Here is a 25,045-nt window from a genome sequence, read left to right on the forward strand (position 1 = left end):
AGATCCTTAACCCACTGAGAAAGGCCAGGGATAGAACCAGCATCCTCATGGATACGAGTTCTTTAACTGTTGAGCCACGACAGGAATATACTCTTTTGACATGAAGATTTCTAGGCTGAGTATCCATTATAAAAGCAGTAAGTGAAACAAAAAAGCAGAAGAAGTAGTGTTAAGTACAAAAAATGTTCCTTCCATCATTTTTAGTAAAAAAAATTTTTTTTGCAACAACCTAAGTTTTGAAAAGTAAGAAACTGTAAATGTGATCTATGGTGCATTCACTGGGTGGAATACTATGTAGCCACTGTTAGGCACAATTGACTGGAAGACTATGGAGCAATACAGAAAGACATTTACACTGTATGAAATGCATGTCTCTGGGACGAGGGATGGAGCACAGAGGAATATTTTAGAGCAGTGATGATACTCTGTCTGATGGATACATGTCATTATACATTTTTTGAAACCCATAGAAGATAAACCAAGAGTTAAGCCTAGGATAAACTATGGACTTTGAGTGATTATGTGTCTATGATGGCTTGTGTAACAAATGTAATAACTGTACCAAAATAAAAAATGTACCACTCTGGTGGAGATGTTGATAATGGAGAAAATTATTGGATGTATAGAGGTGGGAGGTATATGGGAAATCTGTTATCTTCTTCTTCTTGATTTTGCTGTGGGCCTAAAACTGCTCTAAAAAATTGTCTCAAAAACAAACAAAAAAAGTATATCCAGGGAAAAATATATAAGTTGTGTATATAACTTGACTATAACCACATGTTTATTTATATAAATACAAATATAATATTTATACAAATATATAAATATAAAAAGTAAATCCAGAGAAAAAAATATAAGTTGTATATTACTACGAGCACATGCTTATTTATATATAGCACTCAGATAAATATAATAAATATGTACAGGCTTATATAAGAGAAAGAAAGAACAGAAAAAATCAGAAAAAATTCACTTCCCTATACTTTATAGTGTGCAGTGAATATAGTTATATTCAGGTTGTGAGATTTGCTTTGAGATGGTGATTTGATAGATTTTTTTCTATCCCATACTCTTTTAATATTGTACTATCATATATAAATAATTTGTCTCTCTTTGTGTATATATATATATATATCCGCATATAATAACTGAACTTTTATAAATTATATATTCATGGTTTAATTCAATAAATACTTGAGAGATAATTCCTTCCTCAAATTTCTCACAGTTGTGTGAAGATAATGGTTATATAACTAATTATAATACAGCAACATAAAGCACTGCCTAGATTGGAGGAGCTAATTACACTCGTCCTCTGTTTCAGATTCAGGGAACCAGAAAAGCATCAGAAAACAGTTTCATTGTCAGCAGTAATTAAGCCAGATCAGACAACATGTCAGGGTCTTCTGCTTAGCTGCCCTTGAGTCCTAGGCTATAGAACTGCAGATCTTTCCAGCTGCAGGTGAAGAAAAATGAGTAAGATGGATTAGGATGAGGTGGAATAATGAAAGGCCTCTTCTGGGGTCCTTATTGTCTGGGGGCAGGGGAGGAGGAACAGGGGAAGAGAGGGAAAGCTGAGAGAGGTGAGAGCACAGGAGTATGTATATACTAGAGCCAGCTTAGTAGGCACAGTGACTCTCCAATACTCCTTCCTTGGGAAGAAAAAGTCAGAATCCCATTAAGAGACATCCTTGTAATATCTTAAAAGTTCAGAGAAGCGATTGTGCTAAATACTCCCTGCTTCTACACAAGCCCCCTACTTCTTTTTAAAGCCTAGTTAATTTTTTTTTTCTCTTTTTACTCAAGGGATTGTAAGCTTTAGGGTCAAGAAGAAAGTCCAGGCAGGGAAAAGATTAATGGACACCAGCTGATCTGGCCTGATGTTACTGTTCTTTTCTATAGAGTCTGTTGGGCATGATCTGACCTCCAAGGGTGCAAATGAAATTAGTCCCAGGATCTCCCCTGGCCTCTTCCTGCCCGTGAACAATGACCCTGCAGGAAGCAAGATAGAGCAATACATCTATTTTTATTTATTAAGGGAAAACAACTAAAAATAGCCCTCCCTGCTCTGCTTCTTGGTCAATTAACTGCTATCTGGGTCTCCTCAAGACAAGGGTGAATCATTGGCTAAGTGGAAGTAACCTGGAGCAGAGAGAGAAAAAGTAACCACAATAGAGCTACACTTTTGTTTTTTGTAGAAGGATGAAGAGAAGCAACATAAATTACATCAGCTGTGAAAATTAGTCCTGAGTCACCTGCTTAGGATCCAGTGAGGGTCACCAAATTCCCTTGCCCTCTCTGGTTGCTTTTACTGGGCTTCTCTGGGAATCCACTCTGAGACTACTGTAGGCCAAAAAAAAAAAAAGGATGTTTTCTGATCTGAGTAGTAAGATAGGACTAGTTATGCTGGAAGGAGAATAGTGGCTTCTGAGATTCAGTTCAGTAACCATCTTCAAAGTTAACCTGTGTAATAGGCGGGGTGAGGGCAAGGACATAGACTCACAGGGAAAGGAGGGTGGGATGAGAAAAGGAAGGAAAGAAGGGAGAGAGGGGAAGAGGGAGGAAAACAGGTTCCATGGATGATGGATGGAGGAATGAGGGAGTGGAGGGAGGAAGAGAAAGAGAAATGAGAGAAGCAAGGAGAGAAGGGAGGAAGGAGGAAAGAGGGAAAAAGAGGAAGAAAATAGAGGGAGAGTGAGCTATCATTTATTGAATGTGTCTCTTTGCCAGGATCTAGGATAGTCCCGTTATGCTTGTTGTCTGTAATACCTTTACCATGATTCAACAGAGTAAGTAGTGTTGCTTTCTTTAAAAGATAAGTCTGAGATGAGGCTTCAAATACAGGTCTGCTTGAGGGTTTTCCACCCTGGTAAAATCATGGATTCATGCATCTTTTCTAGAAAGCCTTTTCAAATTCCCATGTCTGAACTTCAGGTTTTCCATCCACCTTTGTATTTCCAGAGATCCCTTTTCATGCTTCTAGAGTTGCTTTCTCTTTGATTCTGCCAATGATACAGCCCTACTTGGCTCCTTCCTCAAGGCAAGAGCGCCCTCAATCCTCTCAGTGTTTGCTGATTATCTGGAATAACTGTACAGAGTTCAGTTTGAGGGCTTTCCCTCCCTCTCTCCCTCTCTCCCTCCTCCGGGCTCCCCTTCCTTCCTCCTGATGTAATTGCCATAGAATGTTGTATATATTTAGGGTGACAATGTATTGAATTGATGCCTCTCATATTGCAGTATGATCACCGTCATAACATCAGCTAACACCTCTTTCATGTCACGTAATTATTATCCCTTTTCTATGGTGAACAATTAAGATCTAGTCTCTTAGCAACTTTGAAGTCTATAATAAAATATTGTTGTCTGTAATGACTATGCTGTGCATCACGTCTCCAGGACTTATTTATCTACTAGTTGCCAACCTGTGCCTTTAAATGACATTATCCCCAGTTCCCTCCCTTCCAGCCTCTGGTAACCAGCATTCTCCCTAATGAGTTCAACTTTTTAAGATTCCGCATGTTACTGATATCATACATTATTTGTCTTTCTCTGACTCATTTTATTTAGCATAAAGCCCTTGAGGTCCACCCATGTTGTAAATGGCAGGATCTCCTTCTTTATTTTATGGCTGAATAATGTCTTGTAATATATATCATATTTTGTTATCCATTTATTTGTTGGTAGACACTTAGAGATTGTTTTCATATCTTGGTTATTGTGAGTCATGCTGTCATGAACGTGGGAAGGCAGATATTTCTTTAAGGTAGTGATTTCATCTCCTTCTGTTCCCTTGATCATCTCAGTAGATGCAGAAAAAGCATTTGGCAACATATAACTTTCTTTAATGATAAATTCTCAACAAATTGGGTAAGGAACATACCTCAGTATAATAAAGGCAATATATGACAAGGCCCAGCTAACATCGTCCTAATAGGTAAAAAAAAGTGAAAGTTTTTGATCATATACAAAGTCTCCACTCTTTTACTCCCCACGTTAGGTTTTTTTTTTTGTCTTTTTAGGGCCACACCCGTAGTATACGGTGGTTCCCAGGCTAGGTGTCTAATTGGAGCTACAGCTGCTGGCCTATGCCACAGCCACAGCCATAGCAACACCAGATCCGAGCCATGCCTGTGACCTACACCACAGCTCACCACAGCAATGCCGGATCCTTAACCCACTGAGTGAGGCCAGGGATTGAACCCGCAATCTCATGGTTCCTAGTTGGATTCGTTTCCCCTGCGCTATGACAGGAACTCCGATGATCTTTGTCTTTTATTCAAGCAGGATGCTGCTTTTATCTCGAAGTTATCTGTCCACAGGGAACTGATTGCAGTTGCTTAGCCTGGAACCCATCTATCTCCTGCTTTGTATTCTTTAACAGTTTATAGTAGTCATAGTTATTTTTTAATGCTCTTTTTCTTTAACCTTTATATTGCAGTTAAGTGGTTAACACATCATCCTTTACAGAATTACATTTCTAAATCTGATAATATCCTTCTTTCTTAACCAGGTCCTTAACTTCCAAGCCACCAGGGAACTCCTCAGCTGGTGTTTCTTTCAACACACTTTCTGTACCTCTCTTCTCCTTCTGGAACCTCAATTATGCTACTATTTGTATGTTTGATTGAATCCTATAGATTACATAGGCTTTCTTCACTCTTTCATTCTCTTCTCTGTTTACCTCTGATTGGGTTATTTCAAAATTCCTATCTTCCTGGTTGCTGTTCTGTCTTCCATTTGCTGTTCTGCCCTGCTGCAGATTCTCTCAGTTGCATTTTTCATTTCAAATCATTTGTCGGCTTAAAAAAATGCACAACCTGAAAATTGAAAATTAAGTTTTATTTGGGGCAAAATCAGAACTTAAGCCTGGGAGACAGCATCTCAGGTAGCCCTGAGAAACCACTCCGAGGAGGAGTAAGGGGGGAGCTAGGATATGTAGGTGTTTTTGCAACAAAGGGCAGGTAGCAGGAACAGAAGTCTGGAATCACTGAATCATTCCTTAGATATGCATCTCAGCTATTGGGGCCAATATCCTGAGTTTTCACAGCCCTTGGAGGTGGCCTCATTCACAGATGACAGTGAAATGCCACTCCAAAGGGGCAGGGGAAAATAATATCAGTGTATGTGATAAAGGTGAGGGGGAGGTGCATGCAGCTGGGCATACATTTTGCAAGATTGTTGCTGGTCTTATGAAGGTTACTACTGATACAGGAAAGATGTTACCGGAATCTGGGTTCTTGTTCGTGGAGCCGAAGAATGACCTTCTCGAACTCACAGGTGGCAAGTATGTAAAAGTCTTTATTACAGGAAAGCAAATAGCTCCCAGCACAGACACTAGGAGGGGAAGGAAGAGTCCACCTTCCCTAATTTTCTAGGGAGGTTTTTCTCTCTTAAAGATAGGAGTACCAAAGTGGGGTCCTGCTACCAGTCCTTCTCCCTATCGGCCTTGCCCAGCCCCTACATTGGGCCTCATCCCGTAGGGACTTTCGAGTTAAGGGGATGAGCTATAGGTTTTATGATCCTTTTGCTCTTCGTTCCCCTAGACTTAGAGTCGCCACTCTTTACATTCTTTTGCTAACAGTCAAATGTATAGGTCAGGGGTTAATGCCCACCTTGACGTAAAACAAATGTACTCTCAATAGTTAATCTTCCAACAAGTAAGGCCTGTTTGTCTGGATTTGTTTTTACAAATCTTAAACCATGGACATTAATCAGGGACTATATCGAAGCCCATGTTCCTACACTGACTACCTGAATTAGTATTCCGCCTCCCTACCAGTCACAAGGAGCAGACATCACCATGAAGGATTTTAGTGTTTGTCTCGATATGAGGAGATGCAAGAATTGGGCACATAAAATCTTCTCCTTAAACATAATCTAACTCTCTGAAGACCTGTTCTTCCAGTTTTCCCAGAGCCCAGAGTGCCTCACTCCTGATTTCCATCCTGAGCTCTGCTGGGGAGGTGCTGTGGTTTGGCAGCTGAGTGGCTCGTGATTTAATCCATGTAGAAGGTGATGACAAATGCCAGTCTTCAGTTCACACGTTGAATTCTTTGGCTCCAGAATTTCTGTTTATTTGTTTCTTTTTTTTTTTTTTTAATGGCGTCTAACTTTTTGCTAAATTTCTAATTTTGTACATACATATTCCCCCTGATTTCATTGAATTGTCTCCTGTGTTTCTTGTAGCTCTGTAGATTCTGCTTTGTAGATGCTTGTAGAATCTGTAGATTCTGTTTTGAATCCTCAAAACAGCTATTTTGAAATCTTTATCAGCCAGATTATAAAATTTTATGCTTTTAAGCACAGTTATTGAAGGATTATTATATTTTGGTGGTGACGTGTTTTTTTTTGACTCTTACTCTTGTGTTTCAGGTACCTCCTCAAATCTTTTCTGGCTGCCTCAGATAGGGTGTACTGTTTGTTGATCCTATTCTGTCTGGGATTCTCTTTGACTGTATATTTACGTCCTTGCTCTGAACTGTTGCGCCCTCTTGTGGCAGAGTTCTTAAACTTTTATGTCTTATCTGGTTCTTAAAACTCACCTGGCTGGCTGCTGGAAACCACTTGGTAGCACTCGCTGAGGTTTGTGTTTTCTCTCTTGCCCACAGATTCTGGTCTGTTTTTCTGATAGCACTCTATTTACCCTACTCACACATGCTGCCAACTTCTGAGTGCATGCAATAAACCACTGCAAATGAGGGGAGGTGTGAGTTTAGCACTTGGGGCATTGGGAGTGCCTACCAGCTGATGGAGAGATCCTCGCCCAAGGTTCTCCCAGAAGCTCTTGAGTGGGCTTCCTGCCAAAGCCTTGAGCACAGAAAGGAGGAACCTTGTCACTATAATGCCTTTTGATGTTCTCTTAAAAAAATTATTGATTTTTTTTTTATGGCTGCATATGCAGCATATGGAAGTCCCCAGGCTAGGAGTTGAATTGGAGCTGCAGCTGCTGGCCTATGCCACAGCCACAGCAACGGGGGATCCAAGCCATGCCTGTGACCTACACCACAGCTCACAGCAACACCGGATCCTTAACGCACTTATTGAGCCAGGGATTCAACCCCCAGCCTCATGGATACTAGGTCGGGTTCGTTACCGCTGAGCCACAATAGGAACTGCCTTTCGATATTCATATCAGCCTTTCCTAATCTCCTGGTTCCCAATCATGGAAGTCCTGCTTCTAGTACGCTGAATGTTGCTGGAGAAAAATAGTTTTCTCTTGCAGCACCCAGCCCAGTTGGAGTAGCTAGGCATTCACATACACCCCTCCTTTTGGCCAGAGGAGAGGTCACTATGGGATAGTTCAGTCCCTTATTGTGTCAACTTGTGGGGAGCGGCAGAGCAGAAGAAGTTCCTCTTTCCTTCTTCTCTACATCCTAACTCATGTGTGTGTGTGTTTGTGTGTGTGTTTGTGTGTGTGTGTTTCCCCTTCTGTGGTGTGTTCTAATCACCTCCAGGGGGCTGGACTTTTACAAATTCTCTCTCCTCTGTGAGTATTTGCCCAAGTCAGCCTGTCCAGGTTTTCCCACTCCTGGCTGGGAGGTGCTGGGCAGGTTTGCTGGCTTTGCTGATTCTGCAGCCTAAAGCAAGGTCTATTACCAAATGAACAGGTGGGTGAGCCTCCCCACCCCATGCAAAAGTAATAGCCCTTTATTTTTTTATTTTTACTTTAAAAATTTTTTAAATTGTAGTTGAGTTACAATGTTCTGTCAATTTTTGCTGTGCAGCAAAGTGACCCAGTCATACATACATATATCTATATCTACACATTCTTTTAATCACATTATCCTCCATTGTCCTTCCATGACAAGTGATTATAGTTCCCTGTGGTATAGAGCAGGCCCTCCAAATGCAAGTTTGCCATCTACTAACCCCAAACTCCCCATCCATACCACTTCCTCCCCCCTCCCTACTGAAGTAATATCAATGAAGTATAGAATACTTAAAAATACATGGAGTTCCCGTCGTGGCGCAGTGGTTATCGAATCCGACTAGGAACCATGAGGTTGCGGGTTCGGTCCCTGCCCTTGCTCAGTGAGTTAAGGATCCGGCGTTGCCGTGAGCTGTGGTGTAGGTTGCAGACGAGGCTCGGATCCCGCGTTGCTGTGGCTCTGGCGTAGGCCGGTGGCGCCAACAGCTCCGATTCAACCCCTAGCCTGGGAATCTCCATATGCCGCGGGAGCGGCCCAAGAAATAGCAACAACAACAACAACAACAGACAAAAGACAAAAAAAAAAAAAAATAGAATACTTAAAAATACAAATAAACAAAAGAAAATTTAAAATATGGAAAATATTCATACACTTTAAACTTCTAAGCTCACTTACATGGCTCTCGGTACAACCCAGTTCTTTGAAGGCTGTTAACCAGAGGACGCTTTTAGTTCCTTGCCATGCGGCTTCTCTGTAGTATGGCTCACAGCACAGGAACTGATCGTATCAGAGCAAGCAAGTGAGAAAAGAGAGAGCCACACCTCCATATGCTGTGGGTGTGGCCCTAAGGGGAAAAAAAAAAGGTAATTCAAGGGGTTACAGGAAAAAATTCAGAAGCAAAGAATTTTCTGGTAGAAGCAAACAGCATCTACTAGCAGATCCTAAATAATATATTTTTTCTTTTTCTTTTTAGGGCTGCACCTCTGGTATATGGAAGTTTCCAAGCTGGGGGTGGAATCAGAGCGGCAGCTACCAGCCTGTCACAGCCACAGCTGTGCCAGATCCAAGGTACCACTGCAACCTACGCTGCAGCTTGCAGCAACTCCGGATCCTTAAGCCACTGAGGGTGGCCAGGGATCAAACCTACATCCTCATGGTAATGAGCTGTGTTCTTAACCTGCTGAACCACAATGGGAACACCATAATATTTTTTCTTTTTTTTTTTTTTTAACTTTTCATTTTGAAGTCATTTAAAAGTTACAAGTTCTAAGAATAGAAAAAGAATTCCATACACTACCCATATTCACCACCTCTTGGAAACTATTTTGAATACATTCTGCGATTTGTCCCATGGGAAGGCAATATTTGTAAACCATCAGGGCTTTGGGGTCTGGTGAGAGGTGTGCTTCTGTATTGGAGTCACATTTGCTCTCTGCATATATGGTTGTCACCTTTCAAAGGTTCTCTTCCTCCTCCTCCTCCTCCAGAAAATCCCGAGCGAGCAGCTTTGTACTTTGTCTCTGGCGTGTGCATCGGGCTGGTCCTCACCCTGGCTGCCTTGGTGATGAGGATCTCTTGCCACACAGACTGCCGGCAGCCTCCCCAGAAGAAGTTCCTGCAGGACCGAGAGAGCAGCAGCAACAGCAGCGACAGTGAGGATGGCAGCTCGGACGCCGCCTCCGACATCTCGATCCGGAGACATCGCCGCTTCGAGAGGACTTTGAACAAGAACGTCTTCACCTCAGCGGAAGAGCTGGAGCGCGCCCAGAGGCTAGAGGAGCGGGAACGCATCATCAGGGAAATTTGGATGAATGGCCAGCCGGAAGTTCCCGGCACCAGAAGCCTGAACCGTTACTACTAGGGGCTGGGTCAGGACCCCCGCACCGCTGTTAGCCTCCTGGGAGACAAAGGGTCCCCAGGGAGGGTGGCCACAAAAAGCCCAACGCGGTTCTGCTATTGTTAGGGCCGCAGAGAGGAGCGGGACACCCCCATTTTCTAGCCAGAAGGATTGATTTCACCCTTTTAGACTCAATTTATGGAGACGTAGAAAAACCAAGTTGGTTCATCAACCTTTCCAGGTGCTGAAAACCCGCTCCGCTCCAACACTGTGGATGGAGATGAGAGAAATGGAATTGTGGTTTCTCTTGATTTCTGAGGCTCTCGGGCGTTTTTTCAGACTTCATTGCGATGTGTTATTTCTTTGCAAAAGGAAACATTATTATAGCCTGAGGGCTAGGAAGAGCAGGGTTAACCTAACACAGTAAATGCAATGTTCTAGATGACTCCATGCTATGGAGGTGATTTTTGATCCAGATAGCATGATCCGTACTTATTATTTAAGGCTGATTTTTAAAAATCTTGTGTTGCAGTGGCAACCTCGTCCATTTTAACTGGCACCTCAGGGATTCAAATCCTATTTTTTATTACAGTTCCCACTTCACTCATGAAAATGAACACTGTATTATAGGAGATGTGTCAGTGAACTCGGAAAATGGCAATAACCTCAAGGATGAAGAGTTTTATTTTAAATATAAAGAACATGTTAACATGCACATTCAAAAATGCTGCACAAGAATAAAAGCTGTGTTCCCCCCCCCCTTGTTATGACTAGATAATCATGATTTTAAACATTTTGTTAAAAAAATGAATTTGGATTTCTAAGAAAAAAATGAGAATGGGAGGTGAGCAATAAAGCCCAAATTTTAGATTGGGATAAAAAATAAATGTTACCTAAGATCTCTTTTGTTTCATGTCCATCTCTGTGATTATACTGACCTAACACAGCAGCCTTTTTATATAGGTGAGTATGGTCTTTTGTCAGGCCTTTCAAATAACTGGAGAGTTGTTGGAAATAGAGAATGGAGAGATGGCCCCTAGGGGCTTTTCATTTCCTGTATGTTTATGTTATGGTTACAGTATAGCTTAGTGTTTGTTAAGCAGATGGAGGAATAGAAGACTTACTTGAGGCTAGAAATAATACAGTGGCCTCCTATGGAGAGAGGAAGATGGTATGGAAGGAAGAGAGGCAAGGCTGAGCCACATTTAGTATGCAGAGGAGGAAGCAGCCCCCTCCAGCCTCCTAGACAGGAAAAATGAGTTGTCTGTCTGTAAGATCTCTTCTCTTGCCATGCAGTGGGTACCTTAGGCAGCCTGTCTGGATGCTCCAGGGCCTCCCTACTGGATTGCCCCCAATCCTTGGCTTTGTCGTCATGCTTCAGAGGATGGTTGGCAGACTTCCTCTGCTGGAGCCTCTATTACTTTGGCAACCTACTTTCTGTGATTAGGGCCTTGTAGGGCTGTCTCGAGAACTGAATAATCACATATAGCTGGTTCCCGAGGCGGCAATTGTTTGCTTGAAACTCTCAATGGCTGGCTTGATTATACCTTTTTGAGGGACCTCATTGGCCAGTAACAAACTGCCCCAAATCTTGATAAATTAACATCTCTGAGCCTGGGTTCCTACCCTTGTGATTTTTGTCCCTTGGCGACAAGTACAGGAACTATCTCATTCCCCTGGGCTTTAGTTTAACATCATCTATCTTGGTCCCTGCCTCTTTTTTTTTTTTTTTTTTTAATTGAAGTATATTTGATTTAGATTATTATATTATTTTCAGGTCTACAGCATCAGTATTTTTACTGATTATACTCCATTAAACGTTATTACAAGGTAATGGCTACAATTGCCTGTGCCACTGAGCTAGGTCAGGGATAGAACCCCCATCCTCATGGATAGTAGTTGGGTTCCTTAACCACTGAGCCACAACGGGAACTCCTCTAGTTCCTATTAAACTAATCTGCATTACCGTTCATAGACACTCTTAATTCCTTTAGTATTTTCACCATCTCCTTTTTGAAGTCAGTTTCTGTTAGACTGCAGAGGTCTGTTTCATTGTTTGCTCCTACAAGGGAATTCTCTTGGTCTTTTAACTGGAAATGGTTCCTGAGCTGCTTCATTTTGCTTATATTTTTCTTATTCTGTGAGTTTAGGGAAAACAATTACTGCAGTCTTGGAGGGGTATTTGTACGTTAGAGAGCCTCTGGGTAGTTTGTGAGGGCTTACTATATTTTGTTGTTGTGCAGTTCTGCTTTGGTTTGGATGCTTGCTCTCTCTTTCCTCAGTGTGTGAAGGCTGTTATCCCCCTGATAAGGGGGTGCTGGTGTAAGGCCTGTGCTTGCTTCCAGGAAGATGGAGGCAATGGGCTGGGCAGTGGGCAGTGGCAAGTATCGGCAGGGAGGTGGTTTAGGCTGCTCCTGGTTGCGAGGCTGTGGGAAGTGGCAGTGACCCTCAGGGAGGTGTAGGTGGCACCCAGGGACTCTGGCAATGGCAACTGCAGAGCGTGTGTGTTCCCTGGGGGAATCAGAGCAATGGGTGCTGCTTGGTTCCAGTGCTCTCCTCCACAGTGACCCCAGAGGTAGCTGCGGCTAGAGGTGGTACCTGTTCATAGACCCCTAGTAATGGGGGGCCATGCCCACCTCAGAAGTCCAAGATGTCTGCAGCATTTTGCCCCCTTTCTCATAGCCCACACAAGAGGCACCCCACCACCTGAGAGCCTTTGAGTGCAAAGAGAAAGACATTCCTATGGAGGTCCAGCCCCTCCTTCTCCTGCCCTTCCCAACAATGGTGCCTTGCTTCTCCTGAGGGCCCAAGCCTCCTCCCGCTCTCCCTCATCTGTGGCACTCTGCTTCCAAGCCCATGGCCCACTGCTTCCTAGCCCCTCAGGCTGTCTCCACACAGCCAACCCTAGTCCTCTCCCAGGAACTGACCTCTGAAGCTTGTCTCAGTGCCCAGCTCCCACCTGAGCATCTCAGTCTGTGGTATCTGGGGATGGTGGTACCAATTGTCTGTGCATCTCTCTTTCTCCTTTGCCCTCTTCCTCTTTTCTCTGAGGCTTTGAGGTTCCCCTGCATCCTGGCTGATGGTTAGATGGCTTCCCAGGGTGCAGGTTCCTTTCCTCTTTCACAGCTTCCTCTCAGATGGCTGGAGCAGTCCTGATTCCTTTTTTTTTCCCCTGTTCCCTCTCTTTTTTCCTTTTGTTCTACCCAGTTATGTGGAGGGTTTCTTGACCTTTTTGGAGGCTTAAAGTCTTCTGCCAGCATTCAGTAGATGTCCTGTGCCAATCATTCTACATATAGATTTTTTTTTTTGCTCTTTTGTTTTGTCTTTTGTCTTTTTAGGGCTGCACCCACAGCATATGGAGGTTCCCAGGCTAGGGGTCTAATCAGAGCTGTTGCCACTGGCCTACTCTACAGCCATAGCAACGCCAGATCCAAGCTGTATCTGTGAACTATACCACAGCTCACGGCAACACCAGATCCTTAACCCCCTGAACGAGGCCAGGGATCAAACCCGAAACCTTATGGTTCCTAGTTGGATTTCTTTCCACTGCACCACAACAGGAACTCCAACTTTTTCTTTTTTCTTTTGATTTTCTGTGCTTTTGGGAGAAGGTGAGCACCTTGTCTTCCTTCTCTGCCATCTTGCTCCACCTCCTTTTTTTTTTTTTCCTTTTAATAAAAGTTGCAATGTTTATTTCAGGTTCTCTCTTTTTTTGTTTTTTTTCTTTTTTGCCACACCTGTAACATATGGAATTTTCCGGACCAGGGATGGAACCTGTACCACAGCAGCAATCTGAGCCACAGCAGTGAAAATGCAGAAGCCTTAGTCCACTAGGCCATCAGAGAATTCCCTGTTTTCATATATTATACATTCTTTGGAACTTAAGGCATGCGGGTAGGCAGCATCAAAATATTGTTTTAATAGGGTGTTCTCTACCCCCTACAGTTTCCCTGTCTCATTCTTCCTTCAGTCCTTCATGTGATTCTTGGAAAGTCCATGCATTGGAAATAAGGCTCTAGCTAGCTACTATCTGAGCATCTGAGGACCAAATGCGGCATGGTGGAGACTCAGCCTAAACTAGGCAGGACAAACCCAAGTTCCAGAGGCATTGGGGGGTATGTTGGTCACGTATCCTTCCCACTCTTCAAATACCTCTAATGCCTGTAATGCAAGCCCTTCCTGTCTTGCCTCTCAATCTTACATATTCCTTGCTTTCTGTTCCCTCTTACGTCCAATCTTTTTTAGTATGCCTTATGGAAGCCTCATTATAAGGTAAAAAAAAAAAAAAAACAACCAATTATCTTCTATTATCCAACTATTTCCTGAGAATTTTATCCACTTTTGTTGAAAGAAAAACTTGACTTCTCCCTAGGGTGTCACGTATTCCAGCAACCCTCTGAGCTGGATGCTGCCTATTCCCCAAAGTTGCATAAAGCATAGAACCTAGCAAGGTCTGCATTCTCCAAGCCCTTCACTGCTTCTTTAAAACTACTCTTGTGTAAAAGCCCCACTTTCTTTGAGGTATATGCACGCCATCTCATTGTGTACTGGTTTATCTTTTTGTTCCAACATATAGGCCGCTGATTAAAAAAAAAAAATCACCCAAGTGTGCAGACTGGTACTTCAACAAACCCTTCTCTTGCCCTCCAGTGCTGCCCCACAATATTTTTAGCTGGTACTAGTTAGGGCTTCTCTCTCTCGCTCTCTGACTCTCAGCCCTCCAATCTCATTAATTCAAATGTTTATCAGATCAGTCGACCTGCCTTCCTTCACTTTCCTCATGCTCTACTACAAGGTAGAGCCTGGAGTCTAGCAAAAGCCAATAGAGAGATCAAACGGAGGAGCTGCATGGGTCTCTAACTTCTTGGCTGTGTAGCTCTGGGCATTTTTTCTCTTCAGCTTCCTTCGATAAAAATAAAGGTCATAACATTTTTTTTTAAAGACTATTATGAAGGTCAAATGCATTAATGCAGAGGCAAGTAAGAAGAGAGTCTGGAATATGACATAAACTTAAAAACTATCACTTGTCATTTTCTTCAGTGTTTCCAGGGCTCCTTCTCTCATCGGTGTGTGGGCTTTCAGACATAGAAAGTGAAGTTGGAGGACAGAGAATACTAGAAAGTTATATTCACAGAATACTTGAAAGTATTATCTAGCCTTATACTTATGAACAGACCTTGTGATATCTAAGTTCAGGTCAAAGAAAATTCATACAACAGTTTGAAAAGAAATAACCTCCTTCCCCATTGCATAATTGCTTCCAGTTTTACCCTTTCACATGACTCTCACAACTCATATTCTTTAATAATCGGAAAGGGCATTTTTAGGAAAAACAAGAAGGGTGTCTACAAATGCAATCTTTGCTGATTCAGAATTGTTCAGACGTATGGGTGTAATTTTGGCATTTTGTGGCATACAGAATCTGCTCATGAGCCCCGGGAAAGTCACCGGTGGACTCAAGAGATTCTAATATCTCTGTACCAAGGAGATTCCTTTTGCAATGCCCAGGAAATACAAATATTAAGTAGTGTATCCAGGCCACAGTCATGTGCCACAGCAAATAAACCTGCGCAAAGGCTCTACTCTAAAGGATGGATCTCCTAGGCATGTGTGAACTATAAACTGTAGGAGCATTACCTCTAGATTTATGTATGTAGTCTTTCACCTTCACCTGGACCAGGTGCACGTGCACTTTCTATAAACTTGCCTTATGTGGCTATACTTTGTTATCACATCAAAGTTTTCGTGTTGCACGTTAGAGTGCAATGAATTCCAAGCAATCGAACTTGACTCTAAGGAAGACCAAAGTGATCCACATTTAGACATTTTTGGAGTGCAGATGTGGACAGTACTGGCTCCAACATAAACACAAACTGGTGTTCCCAGTGGCTGTCTCATACAGAACATATGAGGACAGACACCTGAATGAAACTCTCCAAGTGGAGGAACACCATGGGGGCCCAATGGACCCCATCTACAAAGAAAGCCTCTAATCTCATAATAAAAAATTAATAAGAAAAAATAGGAATAAGGAGAATGTGTTATTTAAAAAATCCTGGAGTTCCTGTTGTGGCTCAGCTGGTTAAGGACCTCACTCAATGGGTTAAGGATCTAGCATTGCCATAAGCTGTGGTGTAGGTTGCAGGCTTGGATCTGGTGGATCTGGTGGTGCAGGCTTGGATCTAGCTATGGCGTAGGCCTGCAGTTGCAGCTCCAATTTGACCCCTGGCCACAGGTGTGGCTGTAAAAAAAAAAAAAAGGAAAGAAAAAATCCTTTCCTTCCACATTACATGCAATCTCAAATATTTTGCCATTGTTCTCTCTCTTGTCAGTGTAGGTTCACTTCCTTTTGTTCTGATTCCTTAGGCCAGGTCTACCGCATCTGCTTTTTTTTTTTTTTTTTTTTTGTCTTTTTAGGGCTGCACCCATGGCATATGGAGGTTCCCAGGCCAGGGGTCCAATCAGAGCTGTAGCCGCTGGCCTATGCCAGAGCCACAGTTACGCAGGATCCGAGCCGCAGGGTTACTGTGACCTATACCACAGCTCATGGCAACGCTGAATCCTTTACCCACTAAGCGAGGCCAGGGATCAAACCCACAACCTCATGGTTCCTAGTCGTTTCCACTGCACCATAATGGGAACTCCTACTGAATCTTCTAATTCCTTGTTCACAGTTATGCTTTGCATTGAAAATTTCCAGGTTCTTATCTGCATCCCTTGGAGTTCTGAAACTCATTGGTGAGAAATATTGGATAAGGTGGGAAAGATAATGAGAACCTTTAGACAGTGATCTAAAAAGGAATCTCAACTTTACCAAGGGTGACTAAGGTTGGCCCAGGACTATTTTAGTTTTAGTGCTGAAATCCCTCAGTCTCAGGCATACCAGGATAGTTACCCTATACTTGGGGAAAAAAAAAATCTATGATCCCTCTCTAGAATAATATTTTAATTGAGCTGGGGTGAGGGCTGAGTATCCGTGTTGTTATTTACAAGTCTCTCCCACCCTGGGTGGTTCTGATGCTCAGTGAAGGCTGAAGACCAGCCTTAAGACTTAATCAGCTCGCTTGAATCAGGCCCTGGAAAAAGAAGAATTCTCTTAGGACATGTGTCCTCTAATAACCCATTAGAAATCTCATTTAACAAAAGCCCTTTTTGCTCATATTACACAATCAATATATCTTTGGGCTCTTATTCCTAATTCTAATACTATCTACTTTGGTACTATTTTCACCTGATCTTTTAGGAGACCTCAGCAATTATACTCCACCTAATGCTCAACACTGCACTTCACAACAAGCCAGAATGGTATTCCCTATTCACCTACACAATCCTAAAACCTACCACTGACAAATTACATGGTATATTAATGCTAATCTTAATTCTAATTCTGATAATTGTCCCAATACATCACCAAATATTCTAGCCCCTAGAGTAATAATCCCTATTTTGATTGCTAGTAACTTAAATGGTAGACATTAAATGAGACACATTATTGATCCTATATACCCCATTAAGTCAAATCATTTGAGTCAGCATGCTTATCACAACCAGTGACCAGCTACTTAATCACCAAGCCTTGAGAAACCAGCAACCTACCCACAAACATGTGCCTCTTCTGATCCAGGTCAATAACACATGGAGGTTTATAGAAATAAAGAATATCTGGCATTTGGTTCTTACTTCAGAATCATCTTACCTTATATTGCCCACTCTTTCCTCTTAAATAAGATGTCAGGAGGGAGTAATGAATTATCAGCCCATCATTGCTGGCCAGGACCAAAACCACCCCACAAGGATGATTGGCACGGCCATGCATTCGGAGTGCTTTATGATATGCAATGAATGCAAGCTTACAGATTGAATTGATGGCCTGGTTGAGATGTGTTCCCTGCCCCACAGACTTCTTCCTCAGACGATGCTTGAACCAGTGGCATTTATTCAGAATTAAGCCTCTCTTTGAGATTCAGGCAGAACACATCAATTTCTCAAGGTTTCTGGCTTGTGTTTTCCATATGAAACTGATCCCTTCAGAACGTAAGAACCGTAAAGTGATGCTGTCATTTAATACAAATTTGTCGATTGTGCTGCCGCTGATTTCTGATGTGGATGGAATTGCATCTCAATCAGAAGCAATTGTCCCCACAAGCTCCAATTGAAATCCCACCTGTGCGCTTTTTATGGATGTGTCCCGAGGATGACAGACTTCAAAGCTTGTGGGCAAGAGAACTGTGGTGGGCTCAATGCCAGTAGGCTTGGAGGCATTCACTACCATGAACCTAAAGCAGTTCTACATATGAAAGGAAGGTGCTGCTTACAAAACCTCTCCTTGCTGAGATTCAGAGCACCATGAATAGCCAAGTGATTGCATTCTCATGGAGGGTGTAGAAAGCAAAGTGGAGTCAGAGAGTCAGATGGGGAGGGTAAAAACTGAAAAGGAAGAAAAGTTCGTTCAGTTCAATGGACTACACTAATGCAGAACTTGTCTGTGATGATTGAGAAGCACCTCAGGCCCTCTACATCTAATGACTAGAGATGAAGTGACTTTGACCTGGTCAAGGTCATGGTCAATGAGATTGGACCCTGAATCTCTTGGGATCTTCCCCCACAGATTTCTTTGGGCTGAAAGCACAAAAGTTTGATTTTATTGCCCAAGCTGTGGTACTTGGAGCAATATTGAGATATATGAGACCCAAGCGGCTCAGTAGTAAGAAAGGATTGATTGGTCCATCGTTCTTAGACCTGGGTGCATGTGAGGATAAGTTAGAGAGCATGTAACAAAGACACTTTTCCACCCCACTCTGGAACTTCTGAGTCTAAATTGTTTAAGCTAGGGAGATGGGGCCTGAAAATCTGAATTTTAAATATAAATGTAATATTCCGTTGTATATAATACACTCCTTTTTAATTTTTATTTTTTTTAATTTTATTTTTATTAGAGTATCGTTGATACAGTGTTGTCTCAATTTCTGCTGTACAGTGTAATGACCCACTCATTCCTATATGTACATATATTATATATATATACACACACAGAGGTTGGATATATTTCCTGTGTTGTAGAGTATGACCTCATTGCTTATCCATTTTTGTTTGTTTGTTTCTTTGTTTTTTGTTTTTTTGCCTTTTCTAGGGCCGCTCTCATGGCACATGGAAGTTCCCAGGCTAGGGGTCTAATCGGAGCCATAGCCACCAGCCTACGCCAGAGCCACAGCAATGCCAGAACCAAGCCAAGTCTGCAACCTATACCACAGCTCATGGCAATGCTGGATCCTCTACCCACTGAGCAAGGCCAGGGATCAAACCTGAAACCTCATGGTTCCTAGTCAGATTTGTTAACCACTGCGCCACAACGGGAACTCCTGCTTATCTATTCTAAATGTAATAGTTTGCATCTACCAACCCCAAACTCCCCATCCATCCCACTTCCTCCCCTCTCTCCCTTGGCAACCACAAGTCTGTTCTCTATGCCAATGAGTCTGTTCCTGTTTTGTAGATAGGTTCATTTGTGCCATGTTTTAGATTCCACATATAAGTAACATCATATAATATTTGTCATTCTTTTTCTGACTTCACTTAATTTGAGAATATCTAGTTGTATCCATGTTGCTGCAAATGGCATTATTTTGGTCAAGACATGGAAAAATCTAAATGTCCATCAGCAGATGAATAGATTACCACATCTTCTTTATCCATTCGTCTGTCAAAGGACATGTAGGTTGCTTCTATGTTTTGGCTATTGTAAATAGTGCTGCAATGAACATTAGGGTGCATGTATCTTTTTGAATTATGGTTTTCTCCAGATATATGCCCAGGAGTGGCATTGCAGGATCCTACAGTAGTTCAATTTTTTTGTTTTTTATTTAAGGAATCTCTATACTGTTGTCTACCAACAGGGTATTTATTATACAATAAATACAATCTCTCCATTATTTATTATTTGTAGATTTTTTTTTATGATGGCCTTTCTGACTGCCGTGAGATGATACCTCATTGTAGTTTTTATTTTCATTTCTCTAATAATTAGAAAAGTTAAGCATCCTCTTATGTGCTTTTTGGTCATCTATGTATCTTCTTGGGGAGATGTCTATTTAGATCTTCTGACCATCTTTGTGCTGCTTGTTGTTGTTTTTTTTATATTGAGCTGTATGAGCTATTTGGATATTTTGGAGATTAATCCCTTGTTTGCCATTTCATTTGCAAATATTTTCTCTTATTCTGTGGGTTGTCTTTTTGTTTTGCTTATGGTTTCCTCTGCTGTGCAAAAGCTTTTAAGTTCAATTAGGTCTCATTTGTTTATTCTTATTTTTGTTTCCAGTACTTTAAGGGATGGATCCAAAAAGATACTACTGTAATTTACGTCAAAGAGCATTATGCCTATTTTTCCACTAAGAGTTTTTTAGTATCCAATCTTACATTTAGGTCTTTAATCCATTTTGAGTTTATTTTTGTGTATGGTTTTATAGAATGTTCTGATTTCATTCTTTTACATGTAGCTGTCTAGTTTTCCAAGCACCACTAATTGAAGAGATTGTCTTTTTTTCCATCGTATATTCTTGGCTCCTTTGTAATAGATTAACTGGGTATAGATGTGTGGGTATATTTCTGGGCTTTCTATCCTGTTTCATTATCTCTATTTCTGTAATCAAAACCATACTATTTTGGTGACTATAGCTTTGCAGTATAGGCTGAAGTCAGGAACCCTGATTTCTCTAGCTCTATTTTTCTTTCACAAGATTTGCTTTGGATAGTCTAGGTTTTTGTGTTTGCAAACACATTTTTTTTTTGTTCTTGTTCTGCAAAGAAAAAAAGCTATTGTTAATCTGATAGAGATTGCATTGAATCTGTAGATTACCTTTAGTGGTATAGCCATTTTGACAATACTGATTCTTCCAATTCAATGACCCAGTATATCTTTCCATCTGTATGTATCATCTTTTATTTCTTTCATCAGCATCTTACAGTTTTCAGAGTACAGGTCTTTTGCCTCTTTAGGTAGATTTACTCCTAGATTTTTTTTTTCTTTTTGATGCAATAGTAATTGTGATTGTTTCTTTAATTTCTCTTACTATACAGAAATGCAGGAGTTCCCGTTGTGGCGCAGTGGTTAATGAATCCGACTAGGAACCATGAGGTTGCGGGTTCGATCCCTGCCCTTGCTCAGTGGGTTGATGATCCAGCGTTGCTGTGAGCTGTGGTGTAGGTTGCAGACGCGGCTCGGATCCCGTGTTGCTGTGGCTCTGGTATAGGCCGGCGGCTGCAGCTCCGATTGGACCCCTAGCCTGGGAATCTCCATATGCCATAGGAGCGGCCCAAGAAATAGCAAAAAGACCAAAAAAAAAAAAAAAGAAATGCAACAGATTTCTATGTATTAATTTTTTAAACTGAAATTTTGCCAAGTTCATTGGTGAGTTCTAATAGCTTTCTGGTAGCATCTTTAGAATTTTTAGGTATAGTATCATGTCATTTGCAAACAATGATAGTTTTACTTCTTTTTCAATTTGGATTCTTTTAATTTCTTTTTCATTTCCGATTGCTGTAGCTAGGACTTCCAGAACTATGTTGAATAAAAGTGGCAAGAGTGGACATCCTTATCTTTTTCCTGATCTTAGAGGAAATGCTTTCAGCTTTTGACCATTGAGTTTGATGTGAGCTGTTGGTCCGTCATATATGGCATCTATTATGTTAAGATAAGTTCCCTTTATATCTGCTTCTGGAGAGGTTTCTTTTTTAATAATAATAATTGGATGTTGAATTTTATCAAAATATTTTTTCCATATCTTGAAATGATCATATGGAATATTACTCTGCCATAAAAAGAATGAAATAGTGCCATTTGCAGCAACATGGATGCACCTAGAAGTTATTTTAAAAAATTATTATTATTATTTTATGGCCATACCCAATGCTGTTGGAAATTCCCAGTCTAGGAATTGAATCTGAGCTGCAGCTTCAACTTATGCTGCAGTTGCAGCAATGCTGGATCCATTTATTTATTTATTTATTTTTAGGGCCACACCTGTGTCAAATGGAGGTTCCCAGGCTAGGGGTCTAATCGAAGCTATAGCTGCCAGCCTATACCACAGCCACAGCAACACCAGATCTGAGCCGCGTCTGCAACCTACGCCACAGCTCATTGCAATACTGGATCCTTAACCTGATGAGTGAGGCCGGGGATCGAACCTGCAACCTCATGGTTCCTAGTCAGATTCCTTTCCACTGAGCCATATAGGAACTCCAATGCTGGATCATTTAACCCACTTCCCGAGGCTGAAGATCAAACCTGTGCTTCTGTGGAGACCCAAGTTGATGCAGTTGGATTCTTAACTTACAGCACCACAGTGGGAATGCCTAGAGATTATTATATTAAGTAAAGTAAGACAGATAGAGAAAAATATCGTATAATATCAGATATGTGGAAATCTTAAAAAAAAAAGAGAGAGGAGTTCCCTTTGTGGTGCAGTGGAAATGAATTTGACTAGTATCCATGAGGATGCAGATTCGATCCCTGGCCTCGCTCATTGGGTTAAGTATCTGGCCTTGCCATGAGCTGTGGTGTAGTTCACAGATGAGGCTTGGATCTGGCATTGCTGTGACTGTGGTTTAGGCTGGCAGCTATAGCTCCGATTCGACCCCTAGCCTGGGAACTTTCACATGCTGCAGGTGCAGCCGTAGAAAGAAAAAAAAAAGATACATAATGAACTTACAAACGAAAAGGGAATAGACCCATAGACATAGGGAAAAAAAACCAAAACAAAACATGGCTACCAAAGTGGAAAATGGGGGGGAGGGAGAAATTAAGAGTTTGGGATTAACATATACACAGTACTATATACATAAAAACAAAACCAACAAAGACCAATTGCATAGCACAGGGAACTATATGTAATATTTTGTAATAACCTCTAAAGGAAAAGAATCTTGAAAAAAATATACACATGTATATGTATGTATAAATGAATCACTTTGCTACACACCTGAAAGTTACACAACATTGTAAATCAACTATACTTTAATTAAAAAATAAAAGAAAAAAAATTAAAAATTAACCCCCCAAATTTATATTTTATAAATATCTAGAAAATGTAAATGTAATGCTGAGGATAATATGAGTAGTCAATGAATTACTGCAATCATGGTCCAAAGTGTTCATATTCATTAACTCACTTAATATTCATGAAGGTCCTGTGAGTAGAATGCTTTATTCTCAGATGAGGAAACAGAAAGTAAGTAACTGGTTTAAGGTCATATAGCTAGTGAATGATGTATGTGGGCAACGCTGGGACTAAGGTGAGGCCCCAGAGCACAATATTTTGGGAAGGACTCACTCTCAGGAATAAGGGCCTCCTTAAACTTTGTGCCCTAGGGGCTTGGCTTGTCATGCTTGAGTCCTAGCCTTGGAGTTGGGATTTGAAACCAAGGAGTCTCTCTTCAGAGCACAGAATCCTACCTGTAATACATACAAATGCCACAGAAAAGGATCTAACATAATGGAGACATTTCCCTGTGACCTCCATATGACACCTCAGAATTTCCCTTCAGGAGAACATGCTGCAAAAAGTAGTTTGCGGACAGCTTCCAAAACTGAATTTCAGAATCTTGGCGTTACTTTTATGCCAAAGTTATGTTCAGCTAAGATGGGGGGATAATTTTTTGTTGGACCATTCTTGCCCAACACAGGACTGCTCCAAAATCCAAGTTTTGTCTGGCATCCCTATAAACCTAGGCAAGACTACCTGTACTCTGAAAATCTGAAGCTCTCTCTGTCCAGTCTGACTTCCTGCCCTCTCTCTTTTTTGGGTGTCAGATTACAGTCAGAACTCTGCCTTTGCTCCCTCCTTCTTGCACCTTGATATTGTTTTTACCAATAAATATCCTGTAATCTTGGTGTCTACTTCTTGGAGAGTCTGGACTCAACATACTGCATCTCTTTCTCCTACATTTGCGGCTTTGAAACATTAAGGAAAAAAAGATTTATCTTGTTGTGTGTGTGTGTGTGTGTGTGTGTGTGTGTGTGTATTCAAAAATAATACCTACCTTTCATGTATGCAATGCATAATTCTGTTCTATCTCACTTTTAAAAGAATGATTAACAACCTAAATGTCCATCAACAGAGGAATGGATAAAGAAGATGTGGTACATATATACATTGGAATACTACTCAGCCATTAAAAAGAATGAAATTATGCCATTTGCAGCAACATGGATGGACCTAGAAAATATCATACTAAGTGTAGTAAGACAGTGAAATGCAAATATCATATGATACCACTTATATGTGGAATCTAGAAAAAAGATATAAATTAACATATTTGCAGAACAGAAACAGACTCACAGACTTTGACAAACTTATGGTTACCAAAAGGGACAGGTCGGGGGGGGATGAGCTGGGGGTTTGGTATTGGCATATGCGCACTGAGATACATGGAATGATTGGCCAACCAATGATTGGTAGCACAGAGAACACTACCCAATATTCTGTGATAATTTATGTAGGATAAGAATCTGAAAGAGAATAGATATGTGTATATATGTGTATATGTATGGTTAGGTCATTTTGTTGTACAGCAGAAATTATCACAACCTTGTAAATCAATTTATACATCAGTAAAACTTAAAAAGTCAAAAGAGTTAGTAAACAGGAAAAAAATAAAAGAATGATTCTTGTTATAATCTAAAAACTGCATTCAAGACCAAACACGCACCAGAAATGCCACTTTTTTTTTTTTTTTGTCTTTTTAGGGCTGCATCCGCCGCATATGGAAGTTCCCAGGCTATGGGTCGAATTGGAGCTACAGCTGCCAGCCTATGCTGCAGCCGCAGCAACACCAGATCCTTAACCCACTGAGCAAGGCCTGGGATCAAACCTATGTCCTCATGGATACTAGTCAGATTCGTTTCCACTGAGCCACTACAGGAACTCTGAATTCTAGTTTCTTAATTAATTTGATACTATGATTGATTATTAGCAAATAGAGGCAGATTCCTAAGGATAATAAATATTATTGGGTACAAAAATTGAAACTCAGAAAAGTTATCCATTTAATTTTTGATTGGCTAACGGTTGGTTTAAAGAAATTTGCTCAAAGATTGTCATTTTTCTTCAAGTATGCTTTGGGAGGAAAGCATGCTTTGAGTGACTTATATCCTGGACACCGTGTTCCTAACCTGTGTGGTCCCCCTGCAGGTTTTGCTTATTCATTTTAAAGACACTTAGTACCTGCTTGGTTTATTAATCCTATTTTGAGCTGTCTGCCCTAGAGAAATTATTAGAGTTATAGAAAATGGTTTATGCACAAGGCTGATCATCATGGCATTGCTTATAACAGCATAAAATTGGAACAATCTTAATTCCCACTGGAGATGGTTCAATAAAGCATGTTAGATTCCTAAGAATATGTGATAGGGAAATACTAGCATGCATTTATTTTGCTGACACTCAGCTCTGAGTAATCTGTATGAAGATTAGATTTCAGAGCATGAAATCTTCAATTTGCCACTTTCCCTTACTAATACTCAGATGGCTCCACTTATCTACTTTCCCTTGGCTGACATGCTACA

The 25,045-nt window shown here is 41.2% G+C and overlaps 1 protein-coding gene across 2 annotated transcripts in view; it reads left to right on the forward strand.

The window, feature by feature from the left end:
- EVA1A (eva-1 homolog A, regulator of programmed cell death) overlaps positions 1-10,389 on the forward strand; it is a 50,076-nt gene extending 39,687 nt beyond the window's left edge. For both annotated transcript variants that reach the window (XM_047781667.1, XM_047781668.1), the window contains one exon: positions 9,137-10,389. In XM_047781667.1, the coding sequence (XP_047637623.1) occupies positions 9,137-9,510 (374 nt within the window). In that variant the 3' untranslated portion in view covers positions 9,511-10,389. The remainder of the gene's footprint in view (positions 1-9,136) is intronic.
- Positions 10,390-25,045: the final 14,656 nt, after the last annotated feature.

Source organism: Phacochoerus africanus, chromosome 5, assembly GCF_016906955.1.
Source record: "Phacochoerus africanus isolate WHEZ1 chromosome 5, ROS_Pafr_v1, whole genome shotgun sequence".
NCBI classification, from domain to species: Eukaryota; Metazoa; Chordata; class Mammalia; order Artiodactyla; family Suidae; genus Phacochoerus; species Phacochoerus africanus.